Source organism: Hylobates moloch, unplaced genomic scaffold (assembly GCF_009828535.3).
Source record: "Hylobates moloch isolate HMO894 unplaced genomic scaffold, HMol_V3 SCAFFOLD_5, whole genome shotgun sequence".
In the NCBI taxonomy this organism is placed as follows: Eukaryota; Metazoa; Chordata; class Mammalia; order Primates; family Hylobatidae; genus Hylobates; species Hylobates moloch.
In genome coordinates this window covers 33,123,993-33,147,348 of record NW_026652280.1, presented here as the reverse complement: position 1 = coordinate 33,147,348, position 23,356 = coordinate 33,123,993, and the positions used below count along the sequence as shown (strand labels likewise).

Here is a 23,356-nt window from a genome sequence, read left to right as displayed (position 1 = left end):
CCCCCTGCTTTATGGTACAGCTCCTGGCCAATTCTCAGGTGTGCTCACTGTCCGTATCAACTCCAGAATCCTAAGATGCACATTTTTCTTCTGAAACGAATGTGTGTCTTACCATTGATGTGTTTATTTAATGTGGTGTTTGTTTGTTTCTGGGAGACCCTTCTTTCTCCCTACTCCCTAAAAATATTATTTAGCTCATAATGGGTCTTTCAACTGATGGCATTTTAGCCTGGGGAAATATGACAAATGCATAATGTAATCAGGGACATCTGGAGATTATTTTTTAACTTGAAGGAGTAACTCTAACAGGAAAAACTGCAGGTTGTCTACTAATGGGGTATTTGGGATGTCTGTTTTTCAGACATCACTGATCATTGATTTGTCATGGGCCCAGATATTCTATCCTGAGAGCTTCACTCCTTTGGTCTTAGAGACCAAGCAGAGCAGCTGCTGCCTGGTACTGTTACAGACCCTACATGATTTAGGGCTGAGAAGAGGCCTCAGGGGGCAAGGTGGATGTTTCCACTTCCAGTTCCCTTCTCAGCAGGGTGTTGAGACCAAGAACCACTCTGGGGATGGAGATGGTGGAGGGAAGCAGCACAGCCTCCCAGAAGGGAAGTCAAAGGACCTTGCAGGTAGAAATTGCCTAGAATGTTACAGACAGCCAGGTACCTGTGCCCACCTTCCTCTGGCTGCCACCCTGGAGAGAAGGCATCTGCTCTCATTTTCCAGTGTGTCCGCTGGAGGGCATAGGTTGTAGGATGGTAGAAACCTCCCCAGGCTGGGGCGGTTGGTGCTCCTCCTAATGAGCCTCCAGAGAAACCTGAAGGCTCCTTGGACAGAGTGGGTATCCTCACGGCAGGAGGGGCTGCTGCGAGGCAGGCAGCTGCACATTCATGGCAGTCGGGGAGGCTCCACCAGGGCCCACCCGGGAGGGTACTGGCCAGCCCTGCCTGACCTGGCCCTCCCATGCCACAGCATCAAAACCCAGAGCCAACCTGGCCCCACTTGCCATTCTCTTTCCCATTCCATTTCAAACCAGTCTGCCTTCAACCAGCCTCAAACCCGCAGCCCCTTTGAGCCACGGAGCTTCCCTCACTCCCCACAACAATCCGTCAGACAAGCAGGTGTTTACTGGGTGCCAGCACCAAGCCAGGTGCGTGGGGATCCAGAAACAGCAAAGACACGAAGCCCAGCCTGGTGGGGGCGGCCAGTGTGAAGAGACAGCTCAAGGTAGCCACTGCCAGGTGCCAAAAGAGTGGGAAAGAAGGGAGTTCTCAGCACTCATAGGAAGGCATCCCTGGGGCTGGTGGGCAGGGTGGTATTTCTGGAGGAGCTGAGAGGAGACACGGACCTTTCGAGATGGGAAAAGCAGCCAGGGAGATGGGAGCACAAACTCTCCAGTGGGAACGTGAGAGAAGTGGTCCTCCTAATGAGTCTCCAGAGAAAGCTGAAGGCTCCTTGGTAGACCAGTGTGGACGGCTGGGGGAGGGCTTGGAGGGGTCTGTGGGAAACAAGGAGAATGTAGCTTTAACATCAGGCCAAGGGGAGGCCGGGCGCAGTGGCTCATGTCTGTAATCCCAGCACTTTGGGAGGCTGAGGCGGGTGGACCACAAGGTCAGGAGATCAAGACCATTCTGGCCAACATGGTGAAATCCCGTCTCTACTAAAAACACAAAAATTAGCTGGGTGTGGTGGCAGGCACCTGTAGTCCCAGCTACTCAGGAGGCTGAGGCAGGAGAATGGCTTGAACCTGGGAGGTGGAGATTGCAGTGAGCTGAGATCGCGCCACTACACTTCAGCCTGGTGACAGAGTGAGACTCCATCTCAAAAAAACAAAAACAAAAACAAAAACAAACAAACAAAACCAGGCCAAGGGGTTTGGATTTCACCAGTAAGCAACGGTCACTGCTCCACTCTATCAGTTAGGAAACTTGGCTGAAATGCTTTGCTCTGTGTACGGAGTTGGCTTTTTTCCTATAGAGTTGCACTGTCCAAAATGGAAGTCACTCACCGCCAGTGGCTCCTGGGCACTTGGAATGAGGCTAGGGTGAATTGATATGTGTGGCAAGTACAAAATAGCCACCAGATTTTCAAGACATAGTAGGAAAAGAAAAGAATTTTAAAAAGCTCAATAATTTTTTACATAGAATATATATTGAAATAACATTTCGGATATGATGAATTACAGAAACATATATTATTAAAATTAATTTCAACTGTTTCTTTTTACTTTTTAAAAGGTGACTACTAGGAAATGTAAAATTCCCTATGTGGCCAACATTTTAATTCTGTTGGACAGTGCTGGGTGAGAGTCTTGACAATACCCGTTTTCACCCCATTCTTTTCCTTTATAGTCATGCTTATCTTCTACTTCTCTTCTTTATCCCTCTGCTGTGCTTCCCTTTTCTTGCCCTCCTTCCCTCTGTCACACTGGCAGTCTCCTTCCCTTTGTCCTGTGTGATGGTAGACCATGGAGTGAGGGGAAGGGGGTCCGGTGCCGCTTGCTCATGCTGCAGTCTCCGGACTCACCAAAGCCAGAATCTATAAGGCAGAGGGGCCTGACTTATGGAAATCCTTGTGGGAATTAAAGTTCTAGATAATTCTTTTCTGGCTTACTTGCAGTCAGGCAGAAATTCTTTGGATTTTCATTTCTTTTTGCAAAGATTTATTTTAAAAAATTGATCAGTCACATGCACATAATCTACAAGGCTGAATAGACTAGCATAAGACACATTGAGCCAAGCAGCTTCAGTCTGCCCTTTGCCCTCCACATCGGAGGCAAAATCCCTCAACTGCAGTGGGCTTTTAACTCTTCTTCAGGCATTTCTTTCCTGAAAGACATAAATTATCAAGCAAATTTACAACGAAAGATTAGATTTCTACTTGTCTATTTTTAAATTTCTGATATTGCCTATGTTATTCATATTGTGGAAGAAATGTCCTTTTCTGTTCTAATATAGCTTATTATTTGTTTTATTGTTAATATAGAAATGTTGTTTACTGTTGAGCCAAGTATAACATCATAAAGGTAGTTACAGTTTCTTTATTTTATTTTATTTTATTATTATTATACTTTAAGTTTTAGGGTACATGTGCACAATGTGCAGGTTTGTTACATGTGTATCCATGTGCCATGTTGGTGTGCTGCACCCTTTAACTCGTCATTTAGCATCAGGTATATCTCCTAATGCTGTCCCTCCCCCCTCCCCCCGCCCCACAACAGTCCCCGGAGTGTGATGTTCCCCTTCCTGTGTCCATGTGTTCTCATTGTTCAATTCCCACCTATGAGTGAGAACATGCGGTGTTTGTTACAGTTTCTCACACAACTTTTTCTTTTCCTGGTCATAATAATTGCCTCACTTTCTTTGGATTGTTTTGTTTTCCATAGCATTTTTACAAATTCTTACCAAACTCTCTATCACATTATAAAATTCCTTCAAATACTATTTTTAAAAATACTCTTTTTTTTGCCTTTCTTTTATTGAGATGGGGGTCTTGCTATGTTGTCCAGGCTGGTCTTGAACCCCTGACCTCAAGTGGTCCTCCCACCTTACCCTCCTAAGTAATCCCAAAGTGTTGGGATTATGGATGTGAGCCACTGTGCAGTAATACTATTTTCATGTGGCCACATTTGTCAGCAGTCCCATTGTTTCCAGTCCCCTCTCCTCTGCTTCAGATCTCCTCCCAGAGTCCCCACCCTCCTGCTCCCCGGTGGAATGGCTGCAGAGGTCCCTGCATAGCTGTGTGCTTGGGAAGCCTTCCACCTCTGTCGGGTGCAGCCTTATTTTGTTGTTCCTCTTTCTTGGTTTGTGTTAGTACCTTTTTGAGAAGGAGTGTTGAGAAGGTTAATTTTTTTTGAGCTCCTATATGTTTGAAAATGGCTTTATTGTATTCTCATACTTGATTAATGGTTTGGCTGGGCAGATAATTCTAGATTGGAAATCACCCTTCCCCCTCAATACCTTGAAGGCAGCTGCTCTATTGTTTTCAAGCTTCTGGATTCATTCTTGAAAAATCTCGAGCTATTCTGATTTCTGACCTTCATGGGACCTGTTTGACTTTTCTCTGGAAGGCTTCAGGACCACCTCTTTGCTCCCGTTGTTTGGACACTTCACAGGGAGATGTCTTTCGGGTGGGTTCTTTCCCCCATCTATTTTGCTGGGCACTCAGAGGCCTTTTCTATCTAGAAATGCAGACTTTCAGTTCTAGGAAACAAGCTTTGTAATTTTTGTTCCTAATTTTCTCCCTATCATTTCCTCCATTCTCTCTCTCTTTCTAGTGAAATGTGCAATTTCTGACTGGTTCCTTCAAAGTTTGCATCTTTTTTCCTCCCATTCCCCATTTCTCTGTCTTCTCATTCCGGTTTCTGAGAGTCCCCAGCTTTATCTTCCAATTGCCCTGTTGAATTTCATTTCACCTCGTACATTTCTAATTTCCAAGAGCTCTTTTTCTTGTTTTCTCATTGATCCTTCTTCAAGAGCTTCCTGTTGTTGCATGGATCCAACATCTTATTTTCCTGAGGGTATGGATTATATTGTTTTGAAGTTAATTTTTTTCTAGCCCTTGCATTAACTCTGTTCCTCGAGTTCATTTTTTAAAAAATATTCTTTAAGTTCTGGGATACATGTGCAGAACGTGTGGGTTTGTTACATAAGTATACACGTGCCATGGTGGTTTGCTGCACCCATCAATCCATCATCTACATTAGGTATTTCTCCTAATGCTCTCGCTCCTCTTGCCCCCCACCGCTGGACAGGCACCGGTGTGTGATGTTCCCCTCCCTGTGTCCATGTGTTCTCATTGTTCAACTCCCACTTATGAGTGAGAACATGCGGTGTTTGGTTTTCTGTTCCTGTGTTGGTTTGCTGAGAATGATGGTTTCCAGTTTCATCCATGTCCCTGCAAAGGACATGATTCTCTGAGATCATTTTTAAAAATCTGGTAGGTTCTCTTTCTCTTTTCACTTTGTAATCAAAAGACCAATCACTCTTAGGCTCTCTGTTCATGCCAAAGAATAGGCCACTAAAGCTGTCTAGAATGTCTGTGTGCCTTGAGGGTAAGAATGGACTTTTCAATGAATGGGCTTCATTATAGAGTGGCCATTTGGGGACCCAACGATTTATCTGGGGTGCTCTCAACCAGAAGTATCTGCAGAGCTCTTCCTGGTACCAATGATTTTCTTTAGAGAGGCATCCCCCAGTTTCACCCTGGGGCTGTGGAGGGTGCAGGGGAGGGGCACACGCTTGGGTAACAGTGTTTTTGGCACCAAGTAGTAGAAGAGGAGAGGGATTCCAAAGTTCCATATTCAGACTTTCACTTAATCCTGCTGTGTTTGTTAGCATGGTGCTGCACCCCTGCCCTCTCCTGCCTTGGGTCAACCCCCACTCCTATTGTGGCCTCTCTGGGAAGGAAAGTCACTGCCTTGCATGAGAAAGGGGAGGAGCCCTGGGCAGAATTGCTCGTTACACAGATTGCAATCAGTCTCCCTGTTCTCGGCTCTGCCCTTTCTCCTGCCTTCCAAAGTAGCCACTGCCTCCAATTCCTGACCCTTCCAGCATTGTGCAGCAAGACTTGTCCATTTCTTCTTGACCACTCCTTTGGTAGGTGCTTGGTTTTCAATTTCTCAATTCTGCTAATTCCTCCATCTGCTTTCTTTTTCTTTCAAAAATTTGTTGACATCTGTTGCCTGCTGATGTCACCTTTCCTGTTCTCTGTCCTTGTCTGTTTATTGTCTCTATTCCTTTGTTCTCATTTTAGTGGGTATTGGGAGGAGCAGACATGTACTGAATCTGCCATGTTTAGCAGGAAGTTTTCTGTAAATCTTTCTGAAATGCCAGGTCTACTTCTTGGCCTCATTAAACGCCTCCCTTTGGCACCTAGAGCTGGATTTTCACTTAGAGAGGATTTGTAAGGCTTTCTTGTCATCAAGCTCAATTTTATTTAGAAAAGGACTAGAGGTCAAATTGAATGTAGCCTGAACCCAGCTTATACCTGGACATGTTTGCTTTTAAATAAATGATAACGTTATAACACATTATTTAACTATTACTTAAATTAAAAACTATTTCGTGTGATCTGAGTCTTTTTTTTCCTTAAAACTGTATGCAAAACAACTTCTGGTTGTTTTATTCTCTGGGAATTAGGGCTCCATATGGATTGAGTCCTGGCTGGCCAGGCTTCAGTGAAATTCAGAGCTTGGCTAGGCTGGACTAACTTTTCTCCATGTGGCATCTTTAGAAAGGTAGTAGGGTCAGTGGGCTTGCATAGGAGTCTAATTCAAAAGGCCAAGCTTTAGGAACCTTAAAACTTTTAAACAAGTATGTTAATTATAAAAAGGATGCATATGTATTTATTAAAGATACACTTCCCTGGCCGGGCGCGGTGGCTCATGCCTGTAATCCCAGCACTTTGGGAGCTGAGGCGGGTGGATCACGAGGTCAAGAGATCGAGACCACGGTGAAACCCCGTCTCTACTAAAAATACAAAAAATTAGCTGGGCGTGGTGGTGGGCACCTGTAGTCCCAGCTACTCCGGGGGCTGAGGCAGGAAAGTGGCGTGAACCCGGGAGGTGGAGCTTGCAGTGAGCCGAGATCGTGCCACTGCACTCCAGCCTGGGTGACAGAGCGAGACTCCGTCTCAAATAAATAAATAAATAAATAAATAAAACAAAAAAATAAAGATACACATCCCCCCTCCAGCAGGTACACACATACAGCCTTCACCTGGCTGGGTTAAAGATGACCACATGCCTCTAACAGTGATGACGCTGCTGTGTCCTAATGTAGGTCTTGAGCTTCACCAGCCCCAGGCTGCCCCGGGTGGGCACGAGGGTCAGTGTGGCGGCCGCTCGTGCTGGTCGTCATGGAGATGTCTCTGTCCTTGCCTTCCAGGTGCCCCCTTTCAAAGGTCTCAGCATCCTCACGCTACCTCCTGCCGCCACTTCCACCTGGGCCCCCCGCAGCCGCAGCAGCTCGCTCCCGACTTCCCGCTGGCCCACCCCGTGCAGTCGCAGCCAGGCCTCAGCGCCCACATGGCCCCGGCCCACCAGCACAGCGGCGCCTTGCACCAGTCGCTGACCCCGCTGCCCACCCTGCAGTTCCAGGACGTCACAGGTCCCTCCTTCCTACCTCAGGCCCTGCACCAGCAATACCTCCTGCAGCAGCAGCTCCTGGAAGCCCAGCACCGCAGGCTGGTCTCGCACCCCAGGTTGGTGCTGCCTGGGGCGGAGATGGGGACCCGGATGGGGCCGGGTGAGGGGGCAGGGCCAGGGCGAGGGCGTGGCCCGGGTGTGGCGGAGACGGGGGCGGGGCTACAGGCTCCTGGACTCCTGGCTTCTCTCCCTGGTCTGGACAGCAGTCACCAAGTGGGTCTCTGTAGGAAGTAGCTATTGTTTCAGAGGCGTTCATTTCAGGCAGTGAGCACTGTCCTGACCTGACAGGGACTCCCTCAGAAGCCAGTGTGTGTCCCCATCGCATCACCCAGGTGCAGGGTCGGGGACTGGGTAACTGGTGGTCCACAATCCTCACAGTGGACTCCTGCATGGTGCGGGAGGAAATTTGACTAGGGAACCCCTCATGTCCCCTCCAGCTTTATGACTGCCTGATTCTAACACCCAAGAACCCTAAAGAATACCAAAAGGAAATGGCTGGTTCCAGGAATGGCTGGTTTCCACCCTCAAGAGCTCTCAAGAGCCCACGGTCTAGATAGAGTCCGGCTGCATATTAATAATTAGGAAACAAGCAGGGAGCAAAATTAGACAATTCTAATCAAATAGGTCTGGAGTAGTTGTGGGGCCCTCGGTAAGTCACTGCGCCTCTCTGAGCCTTAACTGTCAAGAGAAAGAGTTGGATAGTCAGTGGATCTCAAACTTTTTGATCTCAGGACTCTTTTCCATTCTTACAAATTAATGAAGACTACAAAGAGCTTCTGTTTATGTGGGTTTTGACTATTGATGTTTACCATATTAAAAATGAAAACTAAAAAGTTTTAAATACTTATTCTCTTAAAAATAACAGCAAATTCATATTAACACCAATAATATATTTTTATGAAAAATAGCCACTATATACAAATTTAGTGAGAAGAATGACTTTTTTTAAAACATATTTGCAAATCTGTTTAATGTATGGCTTAATAGAAGGCAGCTGTGTTCTTATGTCTGCTTCTGCATTCAATCTTGCAGAATCTGTGTCATGTAGTTTCTGGAAAACCTCTCTGTTCATTTATGACAGAATGAGAGTGAAAAGGCAAATAGCCTTATAGTATTATTAGGAAAATGGTTTTGACCTCTTGAACCACCTGAAAGGGTTGCAGGGACTCCCAAGGATGCTTGGAGCACACTTTGAGAACTGCTGGACTAGATCATCTCTAAGGCCCTGAGCACACATGACTATAAGGCTGGGGATGCTTAAGATAGAAGGTGAGTGCTGTAGGAGGTCAGAAGGAGAAGAGGTCACCATGATCTGGGATGTTCAAGGAGGCCTTCCTGGAGGAGGAAGGCTTTGACCTGTGCCATGAAAGCTGGGAAGAGTGTTGAAAAAGGGTTGAGGAGAGGAGAAGAGCATGATGGGAGTAGAGGGGTGCATAGAGTCTGTAGGAGGCGAGTCTGTGTGTCTTGAAGATGGCCCACCAAGGACGGGGGAAGGAGAAGGGCAAAGAGGCAGGGAGTACGGGTGGAGCCAGGTAATCTGCCACAGACACACCAAGGGAGAGACCTCCACACAGCGGGCAGCCCAGAGACAGCCAGAGTTCTAGAGCTGCATCCTGCTGTTCATCTGGGAAGCTTCCTTGGAGTTTGTCAAGAGTGGTGAAGCTCAGTGCTTGCTAGACTGCGGGTGCTGAGCGGGCCTGCAAGAGTGGGGCACCCTCAGGCTGCCCCGGTTTCTCAGAGCTCCTGAGAACTAGTGGCCTGGGTAGCCCCTCATGCGAGGGCTCTCCATCCCTTCTGGTGCAGGCGGAGTCAGGAGCGTGTATCTGTCCACCCCCACCGCCTCCACCCCAGCTTCGACTTCGGCCAACTGCAGACACCTCAGCCCAGGTATTTGGCTGAGGGCACTGACTGGTGAGTCTTCAGGGCCCCTGGGGGAGGAAGGGAGGAAGGGAGGGAGGAGGAAGGTCTTGCCAGATCCGTGGAGTTTCTGTTTTCCTTCACTTTGAATGGTGCAGGAGGCCTAGTTCTCAGGCCCCAGCCTTTGCCTCTGCTCCCAGCCACCCTCTGGGCCAGATGGTCCCATGTGAGCCTCATTCTAACAATTAGCTCAGATGTTACTGGGTGCTATTATGTGCCCAGCGTAGGACTCAGTGTTCATGGTCCTGCAGGGGGAGGGGGACAGGGATAGAAAACATTTCCCAGGCTCAATGAGGGATATCAACCAGTGGTCCCTAGGGGAAGAGCAGAAAGGAGAATTCCAAGGAACTGGGTGGTCAGGAAGGCTTCCTGGAGGAGGTGCGTCTCAAGGGATCCACAGAGAAGTGCCACGGCATGCCGGCAAGGCAGTGCTGGGTGGGGTGGCTGTGTAAACACAGGCTTACATTGCATCTTGAAGGATGGAGGCAAAGCCAGCCAGGTTGGAGGTCAGGACTGAGGAGGGGAGTTGGGGAGAGAGGTTGAGGGTGGTGTTGTTGCTGAGTCTTTGCAGATAATGGGCCCCTGAGCGATCTGCCCATAATTTCCCTCACTCAGGACAGACATCTTTGTTGTCCTGAGATGCAGGGTCGCTTGGTTTTGGATCCTGGGTCCCACCCAATTCTGGATCTAGCTCAAAAGAGAGCCAATATTAACTAGAGTTGGATCAGAACCCTTGAAAACTTAAAAAGATATGCAGTTCACTGAATATTTAGAGGTAAAAGGCATCATGCCTGCAAACAGTTTAGGGAAAAAGAAAAATCTATCTATCTAATCTATCATCTATCTTCACAGAGGATTGTGTTTGGGTATATATGTGTGTGTGTGTGTGTGTGCAGGTATATACATTGGCTGGGAGAGAGAAAGGGAGACAGAGAGAGAACGAAATAGAAATGCAGTAAAATGGTGACATTTGGGGAATCTGGGTGAAGGGTATACCGGAATTCTTTATGCTGTTCTTGCAACTTTTAGGTCAAAAATGTTTTGTTTTGTTTTGTTTTTAGAGTGTAAAATAATCTATCAATGGAAAAGGATGAATTATCTTAAAGATTGATGTGCCGTTATGTCATTTTTCAGCCACTTGTCAGGCTTAGTCCAGGGTTGCTTTGGGAGCCCTTCCCATGCACACCCAGGAATGATTCCAGAGAATAGTTCCAGTCAATTGAATGCTAAGGGTGCTTCTAGGTGCAGGAAGTCGTGGCTTTCACATGTTCCATTTTCTTCAGCCCTTTGCTCATTCTCAGGTACACTCTCCGTTAAATTGAATAATTCCATAAAAGATAGATTGCACTGCAGCCAACTTCTGCCCAGCCTTTTCCAATTAGCAGATTCAAATTAGGAAGATTTAATTGCAATTTGGATTGAATTCCGTCCCCCAGCAGTCAAGTCAATTTCATTTAATTCAATCCAGCACACACGGAGTACTCAGGGCCCTTGCATATGGCTGAGTGATTGGAACACACACAAGGGCCTACAGGCAAGTGGGACTGAACAGGTGACATAGGTGGGACTCATCCTGGGGAGATGGCAGGAGGAGCAGCACAAGTGCTGGCCCTGTCCTCAGCTTTCTTTATAGAGCCAAACCTCCTTGTCTTTCTTAATCATTTAAACCAGTCTGCATTCCTGACCCCTACCTGCCCCAAGAAACAGAAAGAAGGACGCTCCAGGAGGCTGGTCTCTACCCTAGCAGGAGATGCTAGGAGGCCCTGCCTAGAGGCCCACCTGGTCCACCCTTGGGCTCTTTCTGCTTGTTCTGTTCCCACTTCCTAAGTAGGATGCCGATTCTCCTCCCTTGTAATTAGCTCTGGTCCAGCGCGGGGCCAGCCTAGTGGTGCTGAGGGGTTTTGTGATTGATTGTGCTAACTGCATCCCAGCCCTCTTTTCTAGAGAGGCTGCTTCTGCCAGGAGATAGGCAGCCTGGTAATTGGATGGCAGGAAATGCATTATAGGAAGGGCTACTCTCATCCTCTGCAAGGAGCCCCGGGGGAGTGTGTCTGTTGCATCCCCCATCCCCTTTAGAGGGGGATGCAACAGACACACTCCATCAGAGACCACTGACTTCTGCCCTAGGTCATTCCAGAAACTGGGCTGCAAGCCCATGTCCAGCCCCAAGGTCGTCCACCCCCTGAGGTTACCCTGGCCTTTTTTCCTACTTTGGGATATCTTAACCCAACCCAAGCAGCTTCTCTCAGCTGGGAACCCTGGCCTGAGGGTGTGCGGAAGCCTTGGGGGATACATCCCAAACCCCTCTCTTTCTTGCCCATGCCTAATAATTCGATCCTGACCTTGAGCCGAAACCCAGGGCCTCAGTTCTTTTCACTCTCCTTTTTGTACTCAGTCCTGGCTTCTCAGTTCTAACTCTGCTCCCCACTGTGGACTGTACCCCGCTCTGTCACAGCTGCAGCCCTGCCCAGGCCGAGGTCTCAAAGTACCTGGGACCTGTGGGCAGAGGGTGGGTAGAGGGTGAGCACCTCCGATTGTCCTTTCCCCTCCGGGCAACCTTGCCTCAGCAAAGCCCTCAAAGCTCCCTGAGCCTGGAGTCACCCATAGGATGATGCTGGCACTCGTAGGGCCAGATTCTGGGAAGAACTTAGGGTCTGCACAGCAACCAGACCACACCATGTTCAAGAAGATTAAAAGTGGAAAATAAAGTTCAGCGTGATGTTTAGATACAAAGGCCAAAAGTGACTCATTGGCACAAGAAATCTCCAAAACACAGTTCTGGGTTAACCCTGTGGCTTTAGGTCTGTGGGATATTCCTGTGACCCCTTTAGACACTTAGCAAGTTCTTACAGGCTGGTGGCAACAGCAAAGGCTGGAGACACTGCTGCCTTAGGGGCTAATTTCTCTTTGAGTCAGGTCCTGGTCCAGACTTCTTTAGGGTTCGAGGAATCACATCCCCTGTTGGGGTAGCCCAGGTCCATGATGAGATGATAAGAGCGGCATCATGAGAGCTGTTGGGGTAGCCCAGGTCCATGATGAGATGATAAGAGGGGCAACATGAGAGCCCACCCAGGCCCACCCAGGGCAGACCGTCCCACCCATTTGAGGGACAAGGTGCCTCTTGCTTTTCCAGTTAGCATTCTTGGGATTGGGGTGACTCTGTTCCAAGTTCCTTGGGACTTTGCTTTGGTAGAATTCTTTGAACATTTGTTTTGAATTTGTGGGGTTCCCTGAGACTTCTGGGTAAATGCTAAAAATCAGAGATTCTGCCACGTGAGGCAGTGCAATGGACTGAGCCCAGGCAAGGCTGTGAAACCCTGATGGTCCCAACCGGCCAGCCAAGGTCCATGAATAAGGCACTGTCCTTCTGCAGGCCTCAGATGAACCTGTGAATGTGAGGGGCTGACCTAGTGGATTTCTAAGTTTGCATCCAACTGGCTCCAAGAGTTTAGCTCATTTCCCAAGTGACAGGCTCATCATGAGCTGTTCCAGGGATTCGGGCTGATAATGGCTCTTTGCATCTGTGTAGTGCTCTGCAAAGAGTTTTCACCTGCATTCTCTCATTTGATGCTCCAGCATTACCATGAGGAGCTACTGTTATCATCATCTTAGAGATGAGGCTCAAAGAGGTGAATTAGCTAGACAGGGTCTCACAGCTAAGAAGGGATGGACTTGGGACAAGGACCTGGGTCTCCTGACAGCTGCTGCTGTTCAGGCTGTGGTGTGCATGGAGCCTGTGAGAGTGACTGGCAGTCCTTCCCGCCCATAGCAGCTGGACCTGGGCTGTGCAAAGAGGAGGATGGGGCCAGATGCTAGGGACCATCAGAAACCATCAGAGAGCTCCTGCCAACTCTCCAGGGCTCATACTCTCATGAGCGTAACCCAGGGAACAGGGATCAGACTCCCTTGAAGGCTGATGGCTGTGTTGGGGTTTTCCCTCAGAAAGATCTCAGATGACATGGCAGGGCAATGTGTAGCCAAACCCAGGCCATGTGGGATCCAGGCTCAGTAGCAGCAGGCACAGTGGGAGCATAGGCAGTTAGTGATTAGGGCCTGCTCGCAGCAACATGAGGAGGGGAAGTCTCAGAGTCCCATGCCTCCTGCCATCTCGCTCCTGTAGGATCTGAGGTTGAACCTTCTGAGGCCGTGGCATTCCTCTCAAGGGTGCTTTTAAGGTCTAGCTGCACTTTCCCAAAGGGAAGCTGTGTCCTAATTACCAGGGACCACTTCAATGTGCACAGCACACTGCAAGAAACAATTGCTCGTAGCATATTTTCTCTAATAAATGCCACAAGTTTCCACGCATGCTTTTGGTATTTCTGAAGTTGGTGCCCATAGAGATAAAACTTGGAGATAGTGGATGTTACCTTTGCACAATAGAGAAACTTTTTTATTAAAAAAACCCTTTTTATTATAGAAAATGTCAAACAATAAAAAAATAAGAGAATAGTATAATGAATTCACACATATACATCATCCAGCTATGACATCAACTCATGGCCAGTTTTGGTTGTTTTTTTTTTTTTTTTTTGAGACGGAGTCTCGCTCTGTCACCAGGCTGGAATGCAGTGGTGCGATCTTGGTTCACTGTAACCTCTGCATCCCAGATTCAAGCGATTCTCCTGCCTCAGCCTCCTGAGTAGCTGGGACTATAGGCGTGCACCCCACACCCAGCTAATTTTTGTATTTTTAGTAGAGACAGGGTTTCGCCATGTTGGCCAGGATGGTCTCGATCTCTTGACCTCATGATACGCCCACCTCGGACTCCCAAAGTGCTGGGATTACAGGCGTGAGCCACCACGCCCAGATCTCATGGCCAGTTTTACTCATCTTTTTTCTCTCACTTCCCCGGTCCTGATATTACAGTAGTCTCCGTTACCTGTGGTTTCGCTTTCCAGGGTTTCAGTTACCCATGTAAACCATGGTCTGAAGATATTACAGCATTTTGAGAGACTGAGAGAGAGAGAGAGACCATATTCACATAACATTTTTTGCAGTATATTGTTATAATTGTTCTATTTTGTTATTGGTTATTGTTAGCCTCTTATTGTGCCTAATTTATAAATTAAGCTTTATCATTGATATGAATATACAGTATAGGAAGAAACATAGTATATATAGGATTCCTTATTATCCGCAGTTTCAGGCAGCCACTGGTGTCCTGGAACATATCCCTCACAGAAAAGGAGAAACTGCTGTATTTGGAAACAAATCCAGGCATCATATTTTTCATCTGTAAATATTTCACTGTGTATCTCGAGAGATAATGACTCTGTTTTTTCACATCCTTACTTTGATACCACTATTAACACAAAGAAATTTAATAATAATTTTTACTATAATCAAATATCTAGCCAGTACTAAAATTTCTCTGTTATACTTTGTATCAATCAAGATCCAAATAAGTTTCATACGTTGTGATTGGTTGATATGTCACATAAGTCTCATTTAATCTACACTTTCCTGCATTCAAATTGCTAAAATTTTGTTAAGTAACTTTTACATCTTTGTTCATGAGTAATATTGGTTTATAGAGTTTTTTTTTTTCCTTGAAATGCCTTTGTCTGATTTTTGTATCAGTGCACTGCTTGCCTCATTGAATGGTCTGGGAAGTGTTTCCTCATCTACTTTCTGGAAGAGGTTGTGTAGGATTGGTATTATTATTTTTAATTAATTAATTAATTTTTAGATACAGGGTCTTGTTCTGTCACCCAGGCTGGAGTGCACCTTGGCTCACTGCAGCCTCGATCTCCTGGGCTCCAGCGATCCTCCTGCCTCAGCCTCCCAAGTAGCTGGGACTACAGGTGTGCACCACTGTGCCCAGCTAACTTTGTTTTTTAAATTTTTGTAGAGACGGAGTCTTGCTATGTTGCCTAGGCTGATCCTCAACTTCTGTGCTCAAGCAATCCTCCCACCTCACCTCCCAAAGTGCTGGGATTACAGGTGTGAGCCACTGTGCCCAGACCCAGGCTGGTCTTAAACGCCTAGGCCCAAATGATTCTCCTGCCTCAGCCTCCCATGTAGCTGGGATTACAGGTGTGTGACACTGCATCTGGTAATTTTGGTAATTTATCTTTCAATAAATTTTCTCATTTAATTGGATGTATTAGCATAAGGCTATTCATAATATTTTCTTATCGTTTTAACATCTGGAATCTGTAATAATGCTCCCTCTTTCATTCCTCATATGAGTAATTTGTATGTTCTCTCTTTCATTCTTGATCAATCTAGATAGAAATTTAATCATTTGTACTACTCTTTAGAAAATAGCCTTTGATCAGGCCAGGGGCGGTGGCTCACGCCTGTAATCCCAGCACTTTGGGAGGCCGAGGCAGGCGGATCATGAGGTCAGGAGATCGAGACCATCCTGGCTAACATGGTGAAACCCCGTCTCTACTAAAAATACAAAAAATTAGCCAGGTGCAGTGGCAGGCGCCTGTAGTCCCAGCTACTTGGGAGGCTGAGGCAGGAGAATGGCATGAACCGGGAGGCGGAGCTTGCAGTGAGCCTGGGCGAAAGAGCGAGACTCCATCTCAAAAAAAAAAAAGACAAAGAAAATAGCCTTTGATCTCATTATTTGTTTTTTATTTTACTGATTTATTTCACTGATTTCTGATCTTGATTTTATTATTTCCTCCCTTCTACTTATTTTGGGCTCTAGCTTCTTAAGGCGGAAATTTAGATCATGACTTTGGGTTTTCTTTTCTAATATAAGCATATAAAACTGAATTTTTCTTTAAGGACTACAAACTTTCTAGTTAGCATTATGAATTCTTTTTGACCCTGGGTAACTTAGAAGTTTATTATTTAATTTTTGAAAATTTGGTATTTTGCAGACTTTTTTTGTTTTTGATTTCTAATTTAATAACAGTGTGATTAGAAACCATACTCTGTGTAATTCTAATCCTTTTACATTTATTGAGACTTGTTTTGTGGTCTGGCATTTATACTATCTTAGTAAATGTTCTATAAGTATTTTTAAAAAGCATATTCTACTCTTATTGGCTGGAGTATTCTATAAATGTCTGTTAGATCAAGTTAGTCGATAGTACTGTTCAGGTCTTTTATATTCTTACTGATTTTTTTTCATGAATTATTCCATGAATTATAAAGCAGGAGGGTGGATGTCTAGAACTCTAATTATGAATTTGTTTTCTTTCAGTTCTGTCTGTTTGTGCTTCACTTATTTTGACTTACATATATTAGGATATTAAAAGGATTGTCATTTTTCAAGATGAATTGACCCCTTATCATTATGAAGCATCCTTCCTTATCCTTGGTAATATCCCTTGGTTCAAAGTCTACCTTGTCTGATGTTAACATAGCCATTCCAGCTTTCTTCCAGTTAGCACTTACAGGGCATATCTCTTTCCTCCTTTTACTTTTAACCTAGTATGTACATATTTATATCTTGAATGGACAGCATATCGTTGGCAATTGTTTTGCAGTTGACAATCGCTATCTGTTAATTGGGGTGTCTAGACCATTTGCATTTAATGCAATTGTCTACGTGGTTGGAATTAAATCTGCCATCTTGCTCTTTGTTTTCTCTTTCTTCCATCTGTTTTGTTGTTGTTGTCATTTTGTTTTTTTTTTTTTTAAATTTTTGTCTGTTTTTTGCCTTCTTTTGGATCAGTTGAGAATTTTTAGGATTAAATATTGGTTTAATAGTCATATCACTTTATTTTATCTTATTTTATTTTGGGAATTCACTAGGTTTACAATATGCCTATTTAGCATATCACACTCTACCCTAAAATAGAATTATACCGTTTTGTGTGCAATGCAAAACTCTTACAACAGTATACTTCCATTACCCCTTCCCATCCTTTGCTACTTCTTTTGTAGGTTTTATCTCTATGTATGTACAATTACCAAAATACATTGTTATCATTTTTGCTTTAAACCAGAGGTTGGCAAATTATGGCCTGTGAATCAAATCTTGCCTGCTCTCTGTTCTTGTAAATAAAGTTTTATTGGAACATAGACACATCTATTTGTTCACCTATTGTTTATGGCTGCTTTTGCACCTCAGTGGACACTTGAGTAGTTGTGACAAAGACTGTATGGCCACTCAAACTTCTGGGCTAAAATGATCCTCCTGCCTTGGCCTCCCAAAATGCTGGGATTAGATTAGAGGCATGAGCTACTGTGCCTGGCTCATTTTGGATTATTTTTATTGTTATGTCTTAAAGTCACTAATCTTTTCTTTCGTAGTATCTAATCTACTGTTAATCTAACCCAGTAAATTTTCTATTTCAGACATTGCATTTTTCATCTCTAGAAGTTCCACTGGCATCATTAAAATATCTCCTCTTCTATATATTTTACTCTTCTCTGTTTTCATGTTTTCTTTTGTATATTTGAATATGATTATAATAGCTATTTTAGCATCCTTGTTGTTATTTCTGTTTCATAGCTGTTTCCATGGATTGATTTTTCACCTGATTCTGGGACATTATCATTTTTTTTGGCATGTCTAGTAATTTTTTATTGAATGATGAACATCATTTATGAATATTGTGGATTATACACTGTTAAGCAGTTATGTTTGTTTTATTCATTTAGAGAGTGTTAGGCTTCATTCTGGTAAGCAGCACTTGCAGTTCAGTTTCATCCTTTTAAGGCTTGCTTTTAAATCTTCTTCCAGCAGGACTAGAATATCCCTAGAGTAGAGACTACTCTAGATCTGCCCGAATAAGACTCATAAATAAGTCTCAGAAGGCTCTTCTGGGGTCTCTATTGTATGACCAAGGACTCTCTGCTCTGGCTGACTGGAATATGAACCTTTCCCAGCACTGTCTAATCTCTGGGAACCCACTATAACTTGGATGGTCTTTGTTCAACCTACTAAAATTTCACCCCATGTATGCAGATCTTAGTATTCAGTAAAGACTCAAGGGGATCTCCGTGCAGATTTCTGGAGCTCTTCTTCTATGTAGCTGCCTCTTCTCTCCAAATCGTGGTGCCACAACTTTCAGAGACCTCAGCCTCCTGGAAATAAGATCTCTGAATCCTCAAATCATTAAGATTGTCATGCTCTGCTTAGTTCTCTCCCTGCTCATGGTCTGGAATGTGCCTTCATGCAAAAAACTAGGGAGGTTGCAGGGCTCACCTCATGTGTTGTCCTTCTATTGATAACAGTCTGCATTGCTTGTTATATAATGTCTGAAAACAGAGATTTCATATATTCTATTCAGCTTTCTAGTGGTTTAAAGTGGAAAGGTAAATTTAACTCCTGTTAAACTATCACCAGTAGAAGCGGAAATTCCTTTAATACTCCTCCATATCCTTTTTTTTTTTTTTTTTCTCCAATGTATTTGTTGAAGAATCCAGGCTGTTTTTCCTGTAGTTTCCCCTAACCTGGATTTTGCTGGTTGCATTCTGGTGTTGTCATTTAAGATGTTCCTTAGTTTCTTGTATTCTCTGGACCTTGGCACCAAGATTAAGGCTTGAATAGATTCAGGTTCAACTCTTATTTCTTGGCAAAAATATTTCATACGTGATATTGTATTCTTCCGCCAGAAAGCATTTACTGTCTGGTTGTTGCTTCTTTTGTGATGTTAGCAACAATCAATGATCTTTGCTTAGATCCTTTATTTCTTTAGGGGAGGCAAAATGATGACAAAAATTCAAGAAAAATTCAATCATCCCTTATTCATTTATTAGCTGAAAAACTTTTACAAAGAGAAATTTCCACTCATCAAATATTTGATTACCTGGAAATACAGTAGGAAAAGAAAGGCTTCTTTTCATTTATTTACTAGTTTTCAAAATGAAGAGTTGGCTGGGTGTGGTGGCTCATGCCTGTAATCTCAGCACTTTGGGACGCCAAGGTGGGTGGATCACTTGAAGTCAGGAGTTTGAGACCAGCCTGGCCAACATGGTGAAACCCCATCTCTACTAAAAATACAAAAGTTATCTGGGCATAGTGTGGCATGCCTGTAGTCCCAGCTACTCGGGTGGCTGAGGCAGGAGAATTGCTTGAACCCGGAAGGTGGAGGTTGCAGTAAGCCGATATCACACCACTGTACTTCAGCCTGTGTGACAGAGCGAGACTCCATCTCAAAAAAAAAAAAGAAAAAAAAAAGAAAGGTAAAGAAGAGTTTGTTCTCCAGAATCCTTTGAAGGGGACCAATTTTCTAGCATCATTTGATGTGCATGGATTTAAACAATTTTTATTTATTTCCATCTCTCCTGCAGTTATGCTTGTCAACCTGCACATTGTCCTAACTCTGGCCAGTGGGAGCCTCTTCAGGACGGCTCCTGAGCCCTTTAGCTGTCACCCTAGTAGTGTTTTGATAGCTCTCTTGTTTCCAGTTATGACAAGATGTTTCCATCTCATCTTGTGCATTTTCTGTCCAGATCTGAAATTGGCCATTTTCCAAATTAGCCATTGGTTCATCCTCAGTGCAATTCATCAATTAATTAGTTTTTAAGCAAAATGAATTCTCCTATATTTTTAGGAGTGGGTTGCAGTAGGCCAGGATAAGCTGTCTGGCCTGTAGGTCTAGGTGTAGAGGTCTCTCTCATTGTTTTCTCAAAGTGGTAAAAATACAGCCTCGGCTCCCTCCTCCACTTTTATCTGAACCTTGTCTTTCCCTTACTCGGTGCCTCTGGCTTGCTCGATTTAGATTCTTCTTTCAGCATTTCTCTCAGGGATGGACTTTGTCTTGGGAGGGAGCTTTGGTCGCCTAGTTTAAAGAAGTTTCATACAGCCTGGATTGCTCTAGCTCCTTCAGACCTTGCGGAATCCTTTCCTTCTCTGGGTCTCTGTTTCCTTCCCTCTAAAGAGACAGGAAAGGCTGGAAGATGTAAAGTTCCTTGCAGCTGCAGCAGGGTGTCACTCCAATTCTTGATGTCTGAGGTCCCTTCTGTAACCTGGCTAAATCACACCACCCTATGGTTCACCGAGGCTGTTTCCCTGCAGGGATCTCAGTGTGGACGCTGGCTTGAGTCCTGCTCAGTTCCAGGTGCGGCCCATCCCTCAGCACTATCAGCATTACCTAGCGACTCCTCGAATGCACCACTTTCCCAGAAACTCCTCCTCCACGCAGATGGTAAGTGAAAGAAAATGGACTCCCTTGCGCCTATTGAGTGCCAGTGGTGGTCTAAGGCCTGCGCTCCCCTGTGTCCCGGCTCCGACATGGCCTGGCTCCCCTGTGCCCTGGCTTCCACATGACCCAGCTCACCTGTGTATCAATCCCCCATGCCCTGACTCCCTTGTGCCCTGGCCTTCTTGTGTCCTGGCTCCCTAGCAGATCAACAGCTCCCCTCTCTTCCCAGCTTCTATTCTCTGTATCAGTCCCCTATGCCCTGACTCCCTTGTGCCCTGGCCCCCTTATATCCTGGCTTCCCTGTGCCTCGGCTTCCATATGACCCAGCTCCCCTGCATATCAACCTCCTATACCCTGACTCTTCGGTACCCTGGCCCCCTTATATCCTGGCTCCCCTGCGCTCCGGATTCCATATGACCTGGCTTCCCTGTGTATCAACCCCCTATGCCCTGACTCCCCTGTGCCCTGGCCCCCTTATATCCCAGCTCCCCTGTGCCCCAGCTCCTACATGACCCAGCTCACCTGTGTATCAACCCGTATACCCTGACTCCTGTGTGCCCTGGCCCCCTTATATCCTGGATCCCCTGTGCCCCAGCTTCCACATGACCCAGCTCCTCTGTATATCAACACCCCATGCTCTGACTCCCTTGTGCCCTGGCTCCCTGGCAGATCAATAGCTCCCCTCTCTTCCCAGCTCCTATTCACACTCTGGCTTTATGGGGAATGAAAGGGAACCTGGTGGACTGGAAGCTGTTTCTGCTGAGGGGAGTAGGAGTGGGCACTGGAGGAGCGGAAAGGGGCAGCGTGGCAGGGTGTGGTCTGTGGGTAAAAGGCTCAGGGCTAAGATCAGGCAGAGTAGACCTTGCACTTCATATAGCCTCATTTAGTTTCCTGTGGTCAGTACCTCCCTAGGCTTTGGCTTCACTAATCTGTGAAATGGAAATGAAGATGCCTGCCTCGCCCATCTCACAGGGCTGGTGTGAGGATCAAAAGAGATCCCAGCGGGAGCTCTTGGGCCTAGCCTGCATATCCAGTTCTGCCTTTTTCAGAGGGCAGGTCTTCTTGTGGCTGCAGAGTGCTGAATCATGGGTCAGGCTGGCTTTGGGGGCCTTTGGGCTCCTGACATTGCAAGCTGCATGGAATTAAAATGAAGATATTCCATGAAAGCAGCAAAAGCTTGATTGAAAATCTTATTTCCAGGCAACTTCACTTTGCTTCCCGAAAGCATAATTCCACCTTCCAACCCTTGTCTCTGTCACTAACCACTCAGCTCCTCAGTCTCCTTATTTGTATAAGGAGCTTGCATGAGTAATTTTTGGAGTCCTTGTAAGCTCTGAGGGTCCATGCTTTGTGTATGAAGCATCATCTCTTAAGAATAAAGAAGCAAGCATTTATTGAGCACTTACTACATACCAGGCACTGTTCTAAGCACTTCATGTAAATTATCCCATTAATCCTCTCAAAAACTCCCACAAAAGAATATTATCCTGATTTTAAAGATTGGAAAACTGAGGAATAGAGAGGCTAAGTAACTGGCCCTGGGACATACAGTGAGCAAGTGGAGGAGCTGTGATGGAAACTCCTCTCTGACTCATAGCCAGGGTGAGGGAAAGGCAAGTGAGGCAGGCCATGCCAGAACAGAGTCAGACTCTGTCTTTATTTAAAATATTGATATTTTGCACAGCATGGAGGTTTTTTTGCCTTTATTTGACTTTTAAAAACATTGCATTAAAATATTATTGATCTTTATTACTGAGGCTTTTGGTGGTGCTTTAAATTTTGTGCCCCCACCTTGGTGCTGACACAGACCCAAGCCTTGAACCATCAAGCTTCTCTTGGAGGCAGTGCAGAGTAGGGGTGGTATGGTTTGGCTCTGTATCCCCACCCAAATCTCACCTTGAATTGAATAATCCCCACATGTCAAGGGCAGGACCGGATGGAGATAATTGAATCATGTGGGGGCAGTTTCCCACATGCTTTTTTTATGATAGTGAGTGAGCTCTCATAAGATCTGATGGTTTTACAAGGGACCTCCCCAGTCACTTGGTGCTCATTCTCTCTCCTGCTGCCCTGTAAAGAGGTGCTTTCCACCATGGCTGTAGGTTTCCTGAGGCCCTCCAACCATGTGGAACTGTGAGTCAATTAAACCTCCTTTCTTTATACGTTACCCATTCTTGGGTATTTCTTCATAGCAGAGTGAGAATGGACTAAACCAAAAGGTGAAGGGAATGGACTCTGCCACCCACTTGCCTGGGTTTGAAATCCTGGTTCTGTCCCTTGGGTGCATAACTTGAGCCAATTACATAATCTATTGTACCTCATTTACCCCATCAGTAAAATGGGGAGAGTAATAGCACCCACATTATACATCAGGTGAGATAATTCAATTAGTCACGTTAAGTGCTTAGAACAGTGCCTGCCATGAAGGTTAGTGGTCACTTTAATAATCCTGTTATTCCTTCTGGGGCTTGTCCAGGCAAAGCTTGGTTCTTGATGAAAGCAAAGGGACATAAGAGCAGGAAAGACAATACTTCTGCCCACAGCATCTCAGGGTGTACTGAGTGGGTTACAGGTGGAGAAGTTGCATGCTGGGCTCATGGAGAAACCTTGAATCCTTGCTCTATCCAAGGCATTTTCTACCCAACAGGTCGTCCATGAAATCCGAAACTACCCTTACCCTCAGCTTCACTTCCTTGCTCTCCAGGGACTAAATCCCAGCAGACACACCTCCGCCGTACGGGAGAGCTATGAGGTATGTTGCTCTCTCTGGTACCAGCTGGGTTGATGGAGATGCCATTATTGTTTATCATCCCTTTTCCCTCCCCACCTCTGCTGGTGAGTAGGGTATGGGTGTCAGGAAGCTTCAGGGTTAAGAGTAAGAGAGAGAATAAGGGAGAGCCAGTAGAGATATTGCAGTCTTTCAGCATCAGATGAGTTCTTCCTGATAGCTATGTGAATGCTTCCTGCTTATGTCTTCCAGCTCCCCAATCCATATCCTGTGTGCATGTGGGCATTTATACATGCTGAGCACACATGTGCACATTTTTCTCTTTCCAGGAGCTGCTGCAGCTCGAGGACAGGTTGGGTAATGTGACTCGGGGAGCTGTACAGAACACCATTGAGAGGTTCACCTTCCCCCACAAGTATAAGAAGGTGGGTCTGCCAGCAGGCCAGCCTGCATAGTCAGGGAATGGGGCAGGGGGTTGTCTAATTGACTCTGGCCTGGTTG

At 45.6% G+C, this 23,356-nt stretch overlaps 1 protein-coding gene across 7 annotated transcripts in view; it reads left to right on the top strand.

The window, feature by feature from the left end:
* Positions 1-23,356, top strand: part of ARK2C (arkadia (RNF111) C-terminal like ring finger ubiquitin ligase 2C) — a 126,729-nt gene that overhangs the window by 90,999 nt on the left and 12,374 nt on the right. For all 7 annotated transcript variants that reach the window (XM_032152397.2, XM_058438395.1, XM_058438399.1 and 4 more), the window contains 5 exons: positions 6,894-7,209; positions 8,957-9,064; positions 20,001-20,130; positions 22,775-22,879; positions 23,185-23,280. In XM_032152397.2, coding sequence (XP_032008288.1) covers positions 6,894-7,209; positions 8,957-9,064; positions 20,001-20,130; positions 22,775-22,879; positions 23,185-23,280 — 755 coding nt within the window. The remainder of the gene's footprint in view (positions 1-6,893; positions 7,210-8,956; positions 9,065-20,000; positions 20,131-22,774; positions 22,880-23,184; positions 23,281-23,356) is intronic.